Source organism: Nannobrachium achirus (genome assembly GCF_963921795.1).
Source record: "Nannobrachium achirus genome assembly, chromosome: 19".
NCBI classification, from domain to species: Eukaryota; Metazoa; Chordata; class Actinopteri; order Myctophiformes; family Myctophidae; genus Nannobrachium; species Nannobrachium achirus.
In genome coordinates this window covers 37,450,308-37,463,597 of record NC_137826.1, presented here as the reverse complement: position 1 = coordinate 37,463,597, position 13,290 = coordinate 37,450,308, and the positions used below count along the sequence as shown (strand labels likewise).

Below are 13,290 nucleotides of genomic sequence, written 5' to 3'. Positions count from 1 at the left end.
AAAATACCAGAATTTTCAAAACGGCCTTGACACAGGAGGAACTAGAAGCAGTGCTCTTCCGAGCACAGGTCTCCACCAGGCTGTGTGTCCTGGTGGTGCTACTGTATAATAGGCCAATGTAAAAAGGGTGGCATATGTTCTTCACCATAGATCTTTCATGGAAATCGGACGCTGCATGCATGATTTGAAGCATTGTGTTCCAAAAATTTGTTTTGCTAAAGGCTACCTGCTGGTGGCGCTATAACAGGCCAATGTGAAAAAAGGTAGCTTTTGTTCCTTGACCTAGTGGGAATATGTGTGGCAAATTTCACGGTAATCGCAAGCTGTGTTGATGATTTGAAGCATTTTGTTCAAAAACGGAGCAATCCTGCAAACTTTGGAAGCTAATATTAGCCAATCAGGATGGAATATGAAATATCAGACGGATCGGACTTGATCACATGACTATAGAGATACTGTGTACCGATTTGCGTGATCTTTGGATAAAATCTCAAGGAGTAATATCCAAAAATGTGTTTTACATAAGTCGGTCCAAAGGTGGCGCTATAAAAGGCTGGTGTGAAAAATGCAGGGCAAAGGTTTATCCTTAGCCTCTAGGGAGTGCGCTTACAAAGTTTGAAACTAATCGGTGGAGTTATAGGTAAAACCACAAATCGGCCTGTTATAGCGCCACCATGAGGCTGATTTAAAAACAATTAAGTGGCTTTTCTTCCTCGGCCTAGTGGGAACGTGTGTGCGCGATTTCATGATAATTGCACTTTGCGTTTGGGATTTGAGGCATTTTGTTCAAAACGGCTCAATCCTACAAACTTTGGAAGCCAATCTTAGCCAATCCGGATGGAATATGCAAAATCGGACAGATCTGTGTCGATCACATGACTGTCGAGATGCTGCCTACCGATTTGTAGGATTTTTTGACAAAATCTGTAAGAGTAGTGCACAGAAATGTGTTTTGTGGACATCGGCCACTAGGTGGCGCTAGAAAAGGCCCATTTGAAAAATTTAGGGCAGAGGTTCTAGATTGGCATCCAGGGAATGTGTGTGCTCACTTTGGCAGCGACCGGGCCAACGGCGACTGAGATTAGCTGCACACAAACTGTGAGGACACACGGACGGACACACGGACGGACGCACGGACGGACGGACGAAGGGGAAAACATACTCTCCCCCAAGCCTTCGGCTGGTGGAGACAACAATCTAAACTATGAGTACACTAATGAGTCTATGCGTCAATGCATGTTTTACCAGTGCAGGTTATTGTGGATTTGAGAATGAAAGAGAGCCTCCCCCTCCCCACTCCCTCCACTGTGAATGGAGGAGTGAGTGAGTAGCAACTGAATGGATGATTGAGTGAGTGAGAGAAGGAAATGAGCCTGTATATTAGATTTGTCCAGAGAGTGGCCTGGCCTGGCACGGCCCGGCCCGGCTTCGCAGCCGCAAAGCACCACGTCACATGACATCACCCTGGACCAGAGAGCAGAGAAAATGAAACCATTCCCACCGTTCAGATGGACCCTATGATATTAGAGAGTAATATTCTTTATCATAAGATTATGACACTGTGTGTGTGTTTGTATACAGCAGGGTTCCCCAATAGGCGGCCCGCGGGTGGCTACTGTCAGGCCCCCACCAACCCCAGTAATAATAGTGGTATAAGAGCAGCAACAACACTAGTATATCGTCGTTGTCGGGTGGAAATCTCGTATCTCCAAATTTGTACGTTCTTTCGTAAATCATAGGGTCGTTTCACACTCTAATAAGGAGCCTAACTAATTTCGGTTCGGGAGGGCTCCCCGTCCTGAAATTATTTAGGTTCGGGGGGAGTTCATCCATACTTTCTTAACGGCTAGTGCCGAAGTCTCATGAAAATATTGGAGGTCTGTGGCATGAAAACTTTGTGTGTGTGCATTTGTGTGTGTGAACTAGGAAATCAGATTGCATAAGAAGACATTGTTGTTGTTGTTGTTGTATTGGTGCGTTGCCCTGCCCCGTCTGTCTTAATGGGCTGTAATGCGTTCAGTCCACAGCGCCGCAGCGCAGGGCGTGCCGTAGCACTGCTATTATCAGCCATAGAGGATGTAAACAACCCGGTGCACTGACTGGTCATGATGCGCTTAAAGAGCACAAAGTTCGTCACTGCTTCTCCGGTCTGCTTCTTTGACGCTCAAAGAACAAAGAAAACCCTACGGTGTCCTGTGTCCACAACACATGTCAGAGCCGGGTTCCCGCTGTGCTAAGTGACACGCTCTGACTGTTCTACTTTGACAGATGCAGTAGTACAGCTACTAGTGATGATGATGATGATGCTGTTGTCTGGTCATTTTAAACTTGGGTGCCAACGATGTAGACTCACTTTTTGCCCGGAGATGACTACAATAATAATAATAATAATAATAAAAATAATATATATAAAAAAGGAATATGATAATAAACAAAAACAGCAAAACAATAACTTTATTTGAACGCTATCAATGTTACACAAATACACATGTGTTCAGGCTAGCAAGAGTCAGCTAATTTAGTTCAGGAGGAGCCTGCCGTAGTAGTGCTTTGTGCGAGTGTGTTTTGGCAGTTACAAAGTAGCTCCTTTATGTGCCTGTTTAGGGTTGTGAAGTGGACTAATTCTGTGCTACACCAGTATTGTTCTGAGTGGAGAGTAGATAACACTTCTTTAATCTTTGCCAGGCGTGGTTTGAAATTGTAATTATTATTTATTATCATTTTTTTATGATTTGTGTGTGTGTGTGTGTGTGTGTGTGTGTGTGTGTGTGTGTGTGTGTGTGTGTGTGTGTGTGTGTGTGTGTGTGTGTGTGTGTGTGTGTGTGTGTGTGTGTGTGTGTGTGTGTGTGTGTGTGTGTGTGTGTGCGCGTGCGTGCGTGCAAATATCTATGTGAGTGTGTTTAATACTACATTCATACCATTGTACTCTATGTTATGCCTCACTGTCCTGATAGTAATGTGTGTATTTATATTACTTGACTAAACTGAGAGAACACAGCGGCCAGACACACCAGACACACACACACACACACACACACACACACACACACACACACACACACACACACACACACACACACACACACACACACACACACACACACATGAAACACACACATACACACACAGACTGCAGAGAGAGCCTGTTGTAGTCACATTGCAGCCCGTCAGCTAATTAGGACCATGGGAATAGTAGCAGCGTGTAATGTGTGTGTGTGTGCCATTAGTCTTGTCATAGGATGGACAGGAATAATATTCACAGGCAACAGGCGGGCCAGAACATGGAAAATAAACATGATGGCCGGACTGTGTGTCCACTATGACCAGACTATGACTAAAACTGACATCCAGGGTATCTACACAGATATAGACACATAGATGCTGTGTAGACAGCAGCATGGACCAGTTAATATAAGACCTCAATGACCCCATGTTAAGGACCACTGGACTAAACAAGAAACTGACAGCAGTGCCTCCTGTTACAGACAGACAGACAGACAGACAGACCTGTGCCATAGATCATGTGAGCTCAGATGGCTGTACAGTATGTCAACACACAGACCATGGATCCTTCTTTACTGCTGTTCTAGTTCTACCGTCTATCTTAGCTGATGATCAGTGAGCGTTCCAGACCGGTTGCATCATGGTACTGTAGTTGGACATACACTAGAAGATATTTTTAGACTTATAAAACCGAAAAGCACAGTGCGAGGGTTTGGAATCACGATCATGTTAATATGTGTCCAAATTCTAGTCGTAAAAATCCCAACATGTTTGATGTAACCGCGACAGTTCCGACTGGTCCAATGTTTGATCAGCCCCAGACTTAAATCATAAATTCTCGCTAGTGTGTGCTGATAGTCAAGGGTGACCTGCCCAAATTTGCACAGACCAGTGCAGAACTTGAATATCAGTCATCACGGCCAAGTCAGGGTCATGATCAGGGTTTAAATATCCGTGTTAACGCAGTGTAGCGACACGTAACTCTCATTTAAATATTTTTTTAAGATGACTTGAACATTCTGTTTTTTTTTGTGTTCAGTTTTAAGTCTAAAAATTGTAAATTGTAGGTAGGACAGGAGAGAAAGAAGCAGAGGGGGGATGACATGCATCACAGTTGTCTGGTTCATTGTGTTATATGGTTGACGCTCACATTTTCCGGTAGTCTTTCACTTTGGAATGCATAGGTTAGCAGGATTCTACCCAGTGTGCATTGTGTGACAAGTGGAGCTGAACATCTCCGTTACTAACCTGCCTCCCAGTTCCTTATGCTAAACATAACCACACTAAACTAATCTATCTATAAATGCGAGAAGTCTCTGCGTGTCTGTCTGTCTGTAATCCGCGTATCTCGAGAACCGTTCGTCCCACCGGCTTCAGATTCGGCACGCGCGCTCCCCGCCGCGGCACGGAGTGCAGTGCCGGGCCTCGACCCGACGCGCGGTTTTCCCTAACCGGCGTGAAACGTTCGGAATCTCCTTATGCGGAAATCGGTGCAAAATCGGCGCAAGCGCTGACTCATTGTGACATCACTGTAGTGCCGGGCGCAAGCGCTGAGTCATTGTGACATCACTGCAGTGCCGGGCCTTGCCTCGACCCGACAGATATCTCCGTATATGGGCATAAGACTGAGAACTCCATATATGGGCATATGGGCAGATACAGACTCATTGTGACATCACTGCAGTGCCGGGCGCAAGTACTGAGTCATTGTGACATCACTGCAGTGCTGGGCCTTGCCTCGACCCGAAAGATATCTCCGTATATGGGCATAAGACTGAGAACTCCATATATGGGCATATGGGCAGATACAGAGATCTCCATATATGGGCATATATAGACAGATATCTCTGTATATAGGCATAAAAGGGACACAGACTGATACAGAGATCTCCATATATGGGCATATGGGCAGATACAGGGGCCTAATCTCGACCCGACAGATATCTCCGTATATGGGCATAAAAGGGACACAGACAGATATATGGGCAAAACGGGTCCTATGACAACAGGTATATTGGGGTTTGAATTAAAGGGTGGGGCAGAGATCTCCATATGGCATATATGGGCATAAAATGGATGCAGAATCACAAAGATCTCCATATACGGGCATAAAGGGACACAGACAGACAGATACAGAGATCTCCATATATGGGCATAAAATGGACGCAAATAGACAGATATCTCCATATATGGGCATATATGGTCATAAAATGGACCCAGAACTATATCTGCAGTGATCTCCATATGGACATAAAATGGACACCGACAGACAGACAGATGGTCAAAACGGGTCCTATGACAACAGGACCCGTGAAATGGAGTTTGCATTGTATCTATAAATGCGAGAAGTCTCTGCGTGTCTGTCTGTCTGTCTGTCTGTAATCCGCGTATCTTGAGAACCGTTCGTCCCACCGGCTTCAGATTCGGCACGCGCGTTCCCCGCCGCGGCACGGAGTACAGTGCCGGGTCTCGACTCGACCCGACGCGCGGTTTTCCCGAACCGGCGCGAAACGTTCGGAATCTCCTTATGCGGGGTTGATTGTTGACATCAGGCTGTTCCGGAGCCTTTTATAGCCTTTTATGAGTGACATCACTCATAAAAGGCTCTGACATCACGTACGCCACATGAGTCAACAAAGAATCTCTGAATATCTCCATATATAGCATATATGGGCATAAAATGGACGCAGAATCACAAAGATCTCCATATACGGGCATAAAGGGACACAGACAGACGGATACAGAGATCTCCATAAATGGGCATAAAATGGACGCAAATGGCATATATGGGCATAAAATGTACGCAGAATCACAAAGATCTCCATATATATGGGCATAAAATGGACGCAGAATCACAAAGATCTCCATACACGGGCATAAAGGGACACAGACAGACGGATACAGAGATCTCCATAAATGGGCATAAAATGGACGCAAATGGCATATATGGGCATAAAATTTACGCAGAATCACAAAGATCTCCATATACGGGCATAAAGGGACACAGACAGACAGATACAGAGATCTCCATATATGGGCATGAAATGGACGCAAATAGACAGATATCTCCATATATGGGCATATGGGCATAAAATGGACCCAGAACTATATCTGCAGTGATCTCCATATATGGACATAAAATGGACGCTGACAGACAGACAGACAGATAACAGATATCTCCATATATGGGCATAAATGGACACAGGCAAACATATGGTCAAAACGGGTCCTATGACAACAGGTATAATATGGGCATAAAATGGACGCAAATGGCATATATGGGCATAAAATTTACGCAGAATCACAAAGATCTCCATATACGGGCATAAAGGGACACAGACAGACAGATACAGAGATCTCCATATATGGGCATGAAATGGACGCAAATAGACAGATATCTCCATATATGGGCATATGGGCATAAAATGGACCCAGAACTATATCTGCAGTGATCTCCATATATGGACATAAAATGGACGCTGGCTGACAGACAGACAGATAACAGATATCTCCATATATGGGCATAAATGGACACAGGCAAACAGATGGTCAAAACGGGTCCTATGACAACAGGTATAATGGGGTTTGCATTAAAGGGCGGGGCATTCATTCCCTATTTACATCGTTCCCGAGTTGGCCAGGTCGCCGACTAGACGCTGGGCCGCCCGAGCTTCTAGTGTCTAAAATAATGCCTAAACTCAACCGTCTCTGGCCGTGAGGGCAATGTATCATGCAAACCAAACCAATCCATTGTAAATGCTGACGTTACACTATGGGAACATCTTTGCGTCTGTACATCGTTGGAATGCAGTAAACACATGACTGGCCCGAGGCCACGGCAAAAAAACTAACCAAACAAAAACACGCTCATACAGAAAATGATTGGTCTGGTAAGGAAGCATCTGACTGAAGATGGCGAATCAAATGCAAGCCTCATTCCCCTTAAAGCTAAGCTCAAGTTATCTGTCTGCTGATTGAGTAGCGATTGTACAGATCCAAAACTCATACAAATCAGGCATGTGCTCGCACGCACGCATGCATGCATGCATGCATACACATGCACACCCACACCCACCTACATACCTACCTACATACCTTACTGGGTCACGAATGAATGCACACATTTGCATGACTGCTGTATACGTTTGGAGTTAGTTAATAAATGAACAATAGAGTTGTACGGCGTTGGTTAAATGACTCTGTGTTCTCCTCTCCACAGCGTGCGTCACACCACTGCCCCATGATCCACTAAATACTGTGGATGAATGGAGCTGCTTCATATTAGCTTGCTCTCAACAGAGACAGAAATACAGAAATAAAGAGAGATTGGTTGTGAGAGAGGGAGTGAGAGAGAGACAGGCAAAGACTGAGAGAAATTGGAAAGTGGTGAAACAAAACAAAAACATTGCAGACAGAATTGGAACTAAAGCACTACAAAATGGAAGCACATTTTTGTGGCATCCCTTCTCTCCTGACCTTTACATGTATTTTCTGTTTACTAAAGAGTATAGATGGGGAGAACCCGTTACCGAACAGCAACGATGAAAATGGAGGTTTAACCTTTTAGCAAATACCTTTAAAAAACAACAACAACTACCTATCCATTATTAACTTTCAAAGACTTCTGGTTGCACATCTCTAAAGCTCTGTCGTAAGGGGGCAGAGAGAACAGAGCGGTTGCAATGGGGCAGCCCAGCAATATGCAGATGGTTTTCACTTTCATCTCTGGTGGGGTTTCCCTTTAGTGTTATCACTGATAATCTGATAGACAGACAAAGATGCAGACAGACGAAAGGGCATCATTCTCTTTCACTGCCTTCATTGATCAAAACGAGTCAGGTTGTTCATTTGACTGGTGATTTATTCAAGCATATTTGCGATGCTCCAAAATCAACGTAAAACTGTAAATAAAGCATAAATACAAGACAAAGTAAATAATAGAACATAAGCACAACATGTAACTCATAAACATAAGGAAATGATACAAAAGACAAATAACAATTCATTTACCTCACTGGCTGCATCCACAACAATGAAGGTAATGAGGTTCCCAAAGAATGCACAGACAAACTTTTCCCAGTGCCATGCTGCTGAACAAACAACACACACGTCCGTCCGCCCGCACGGACGTGTGCGAACACACTGAGCTGCTGGCGAGCCATTAACCAGCACACTATATGGCAAACTAGCCGGAATACACGTGGGATGGCAACTTCCGGTGCATCACTTTGCTTAGAATAAGAAATATTAACAAATGAAGAAAATAACAAATAAATGACTAAATAAAGGCCAATGGCGGCAGCTACACTCCCCACCAAATCACTTCTGGGATTTCAAATGACCTTGAACTCTTAAGACAATATTGTCAAAAACAAGAAACCTTTATCTGATCTTAATACTTTACATTCACATGTCACTGAACCCCATTTCAAACAGTAACTCTTCAATGTACAATTAATTTAAATGCATAAGCAAATCATGTGACCTTGGACTTCAAAAAACACAAAGGAGCAACAGTTTTTACAGCATGACCTTAGTCAGGTGGTCGACTAGTTTTGCCTCCCACATTAGCACTTCTTAAGAGCCCCTTTTTCATATGCTCCTTAAAATGTGTCCTTTCCTTCTTGGAGCTCTTGGTGACCTTTTGGGACCTTTTTGCTGCTACTTTCTTGCCAGCAGCCTTCTTTGCTTTCTTGGGTGACTTCTTGGTGGCTGCAGGCTTCTTGGCTTTCTTTGGTGATTTCTTTGCTGCCGCCTTCTTGGGCTTCTTAGCTGCTGCAGGTTGCTTGTGTGCAGCAGGCTTCTTTGCTTTAACTGCTTTCTTAACAGGCTTCTTAAACTTCACCTCTTCTGCCGTCTTGTTCATCTCTGAAGAGCCAGAATCAGAGGATTTGGGCGGAACCAGGGTGGGGGTGCCTTTAGCAGCTAAGCTCACTTCTGGTGGAGCTTGTGGAGCGTTTAGCTTTTTAAGTGCCTCCAAGCGCTCAATGTCTTGCCGGATCTGCTCCATAGCGCGTTCTCTTGCGAGGTACTCTTCTTTCATCTGCTCCAACTGCCTTTGTTGCTGCTCCTGCTCTGCCACGAGCTTCAGAACTGTGAGTATGGCTGCAGCTTCCTTCTCCTCAGGCCACTCAGAATCCTCATCTGTCCCCTGAATGTGGATCTGACCAGTCTGGACAACATACTTGGTGACTTGGTTACACTTGTCAATACTGCGACGCAGTTCACTGGTTGGAGTTTCAATTTTACAGTATGCATTGTAAATGCCATTTAATTCTTTGGAGTACTTTTCAAGAGCCTTGACTTCTCGTCTCAAATGCTCAAGTGGAGCCTGGTTAAGGACACCCTTTTTGGTTCTTTTTGCTTGGACTTTCCAGTGTTCATAAACGCAATCAAACTTGTATATCAAAACCCTTGATCTTTCGGGTTGCAAACTTTCTTTAAACACTTTAATTGGTTCCATTTGTTGGACTGGTTCTTTAACTTTAGTAGGTGCCTTTCTGGAGCAGGTTCTTTAAAATGTCCTTATCAACTCACTTGCTTGAGTTGTTACTTTGACATCTTTACTTATAACCCACACACTTAACTTATAACCATACACTTAAACCATAAGTCCCAAGTCAAATTAACCTTAGATTTAATTCTCTGAATACGTTAATACATTATGCAACACTTTAAAGACCAAAACAAACTAGGCTATGAATAACATTCCATTAGCTCATTCATAATTTGCATAACAATGCGATCTTTCTCTTCTTGCTTTGAATGAATGTCTCTTGAATGCACCTGAAACATGCTAGTAGCACCAGTTGGTTCCTTCTTTGCCTTGAACTGTGCAGACTGTGCACTAACCTTAGGCGTCTGTCTTTATAGCTGGCAAAGTCGCGTTGTTCACTGTGCTCTTTAGGCGAGAAAGGTTCTTTGACCGTCCACTATGCAGCTCCGTGGAACAGCGAGTGCGTGTCTAAAAACGGCCCGCGGGGGCGTCGCTTGGTCCCGTTCGGCAGCAGGACTCCTGCCTGCCAGATCAGAAGAGCGGCCGCCGTCTGGAAGACCTCCACACAGGTTGAGTTGAGTTGCCGTGGATCGGATCGATGCATGAGTTTTACTTTCACTGCCTTCATTGATCAAAAACGAGTCAGGTTGTTCTGTTGACTGATGGTTTATTATAGCGCACTTGCATGCCTCCAAAACCAACGTAAAACTGTAAATAAAGCATAAACAATACAAGAATAAATAATAGAACATAATGCACAACATGGGTAACTTAAACATAAGGAAATGATAATACAAAGACAAATACAGACAATCCATTTACCTCACTGGCTGCATCCACAGCAATGAAGGTAGCGAGATTCCCAAAGTACAAACAAACTTGTCAGCACCACGCTGCTTCCAAACACACACGCCCGTCCGCACGGACGTGTGCTGCGGACACACTGAACCTCTAGGGAGCCATTAACAGGCACCCCATATATGTCAAACCGGATGGAATACGTCAGAGGCAACTTCCGGTGCATCACTTTTGAGCAGAATAACAAACATATTAACAACTTAGAAAATAACAAATAAATGACTAAATAACTGTCAATGGCGGCAGCTACATTCTCTATATCACTGTTTCCCAAACTTAAACGGGATGGCTTTTTTCTCTTTTTCTATGGATTACTCACCCCATGGAGACTTGAATTCATGGATATTCTTTAGTTTTTGCCGCATTCCAAAGCCAATAATTGGATGACCATCAGTGGTTCCTTATGGAGACTGCTTTGTTCCCTATGGAGACACAAAGGGTCTCCTCAAATCGTTGGCTTAGGAATGAGACAAAACAAACAATATCCATGAATTCAAGTCTCCAACTCCAAGTAATCAATAGACATTTTATTTTGGGGGTTTGTTATTTACTAAGCGTAAAAAAAATAAAGCTCAAATCATAACCTTGGAACAATAACAACAATAAAAAAAAACTAGTGCTGTCCGAGTTAACTAAATTAATCGCAATTAACTCACCGTTATGTTAATCGCGATTAATTATTTTAATCGCAATTAATCGCATATTTACAAACATTGGCTACAATATCGGCTATATTGGCTACAAGGTCCATCCCTGTTGATGTAACAAAAAATACAAAGTATAAATAAAGCATAAAGGTGGACACAACAGTAATCATTTAGCAGATCCTTATTTATACCCATCAGCTGCAGTCTGTTTAATGCAATACCATTATGATTTATTCAGGTTTTTAATTGATTTCGAATAAAAGATTTACATACTTTTGCATAAATCCAGCAAATATTTCCACTCCCAAGTTAATAGGGCCACGAAAGACTTGAAAGATATCGCTCTAAGTTACATTGTTACCTGATAAAAGCTGATGACTTATTTGCGATTAATCGCGCGATTAACTACATTAATCGCGATTAAAATATTTAATCGTTGGACACCACTAAAAAAAACTATTCAAAAGTAGTTGATAAATAAAATCTAAAAAAACGAAATGAAAATTGTGTGAGCTTGTACATCTGCTATTCTTTCTCACTAGTTTGGGTCCGGGGCAAACATCTAATTTCTCTTTTGGGTCATGGGCAAAACCGTTTAGGGACCACGTGCTGTACAGTATATTGCCAGTCAATATTCTTTTTTTTTATATCGACCCCTCCTTGTTTTGGGGTTGTTGTTTGTTTGTTTAAGACAAACAATGACACTTCTTAGAGATCATTTGTGGAGAAAACTTAAAAATTTCATATTTCCTTCATCTTATAGACCCCAGACGGAGCATATATAACGGAGCTATTGACAGAGTTAATATTATGCAACGCAGAAAGAAAACAAATTCCTCCTCCCAACAACAGGCGGGTACAAAGAGGCTGGGGAATGAATTGTATGGCCGGAATCTTTTTCTGCCTGGAGAGGATATTTGTGTATTTACGGTTTCCTGCAGGAAACTGTGGCCTGTGTGTTTGTGTGTGCGTGTGTGTATGTGTGTGAGAAAGAGCGCGTGAGTAAGCGTGCGTAATGTGTATGCAACGTGTTGAGCAGCTGAGCATTCAAACTCCCAGCCGTCAGACGAGCAAGAAGACCCATCTTTAGTGCCGCTCTGAAAATCTACAAACTATAAAGAAGGAGTGCTTTGTGTATCCGTCTGCCCGTTGGACTTCTGTCCACTTTTTGATTCTGAATCCATGCTCGCCATGTGTGTGCATGCTGTGGATGAGACTCCAAGGATGTGACAATTTTTTTTTGTCCCAGATCTTTCAGGATGTCGGGAAGTTTACTCCTCGGTTGAATTTCTTTTGGGTTTTCCCTCTCCTTTCTCCTGTTAGTTCCTCGGATTTTATTGCGTGGTGCTAACCGCGTGCCTTCGGTCCGGATGAGTGTGCTGCGCTGGCACCGGCTCTCCATGCTCTGGAAGAACTGGATGTTCAACCAGGAGCCGTTGGAGGAACAGCCTCCTGTAGCCAACTCGGAACCACGCGATGAAAGCCACCAACGTGGCTTGGATGTCCCGGAACGTGGAGCCTCGGAACAGAACCCGGGGCTTCAGAAACAGAGCTCGTCAGAAAGTCCTAATCGTGGCGGAAAGGAGCTTCTGAGACGGAGCTCGGAAACGTGCTCTCAGAACTCAGGGAGCGAGGACCGGACCTCCGCTGGTCAGGCCGACGGCTGTGATTCTGACGTCTGCAGTTCTCCTGAGGCGACTGTGGCTTGTGTTTTGCAGGTGGATAATGGCAGCGAGGGGGAGGAGGGGGCCTTGCAGAGGGAGGGGTCCCAGAGGAGGTCCAGGCGGCGATTCAGGAGGGTCAACCCTCGGGGAGAGCGGGAACTCATCACTGACGGCCAAGAGCCCACAACCTACAGCACGGTAAGGCACTGTTTCTCAAATTTTCCCCTTAACTTTGACCGTGTACAATGGAACCAAATAATTTGGTTCCATTTGTACACTCTCAGAGTTACAGACTTGTATGGGTCAATTTAGACCCCCATAAAGGAACCCACAGAGTCCCTGGAATCCACTTTGAGAACCACTGCGGTATGGAACCCAGAGCTAACGCTATAGTGGGAACATTCACTGTGTGTCCAGAGGGCAAGAAGGCTAGCAATAACTGTTGAGGGTTTGAGAGCTCTCCCACACCACATGGAGAAAGGCTAGCACAAAACAATGGTATTCATTGTCAGTGGTTTGGGTTGGAGGCAAGCTAACTGGGAAGCTATCCCTCGTTTAGGCCCGGGCTTAGAGTGGGATTTAGGACAAAGCCAAAACCTTAACGATGGCATTAAGGTGACAG

At 44.1% G+C, this 13,290-nt stretch overlaps 1 protein-coding gene across 1 annotated transcript in view; it reads left to right on the top strand.

Moving 5' to 3' along the window:
* The window catches only part of rapgef6 (Rap guanine nucleotide exchange factor (GEF) 6), a 236,609-nt gene that overhangs the window by 82,104 nt on the left and 141,215 nt on the right, over positions 1-13,290 (top strand). The window contains 1 exon segment of the mRNA XM_080748853.1: positions 12,723-12,866. Within this exon segment, the coding sequence (XP_080604979.1) occupies positions 12,723-12,866 (144 nt within the window).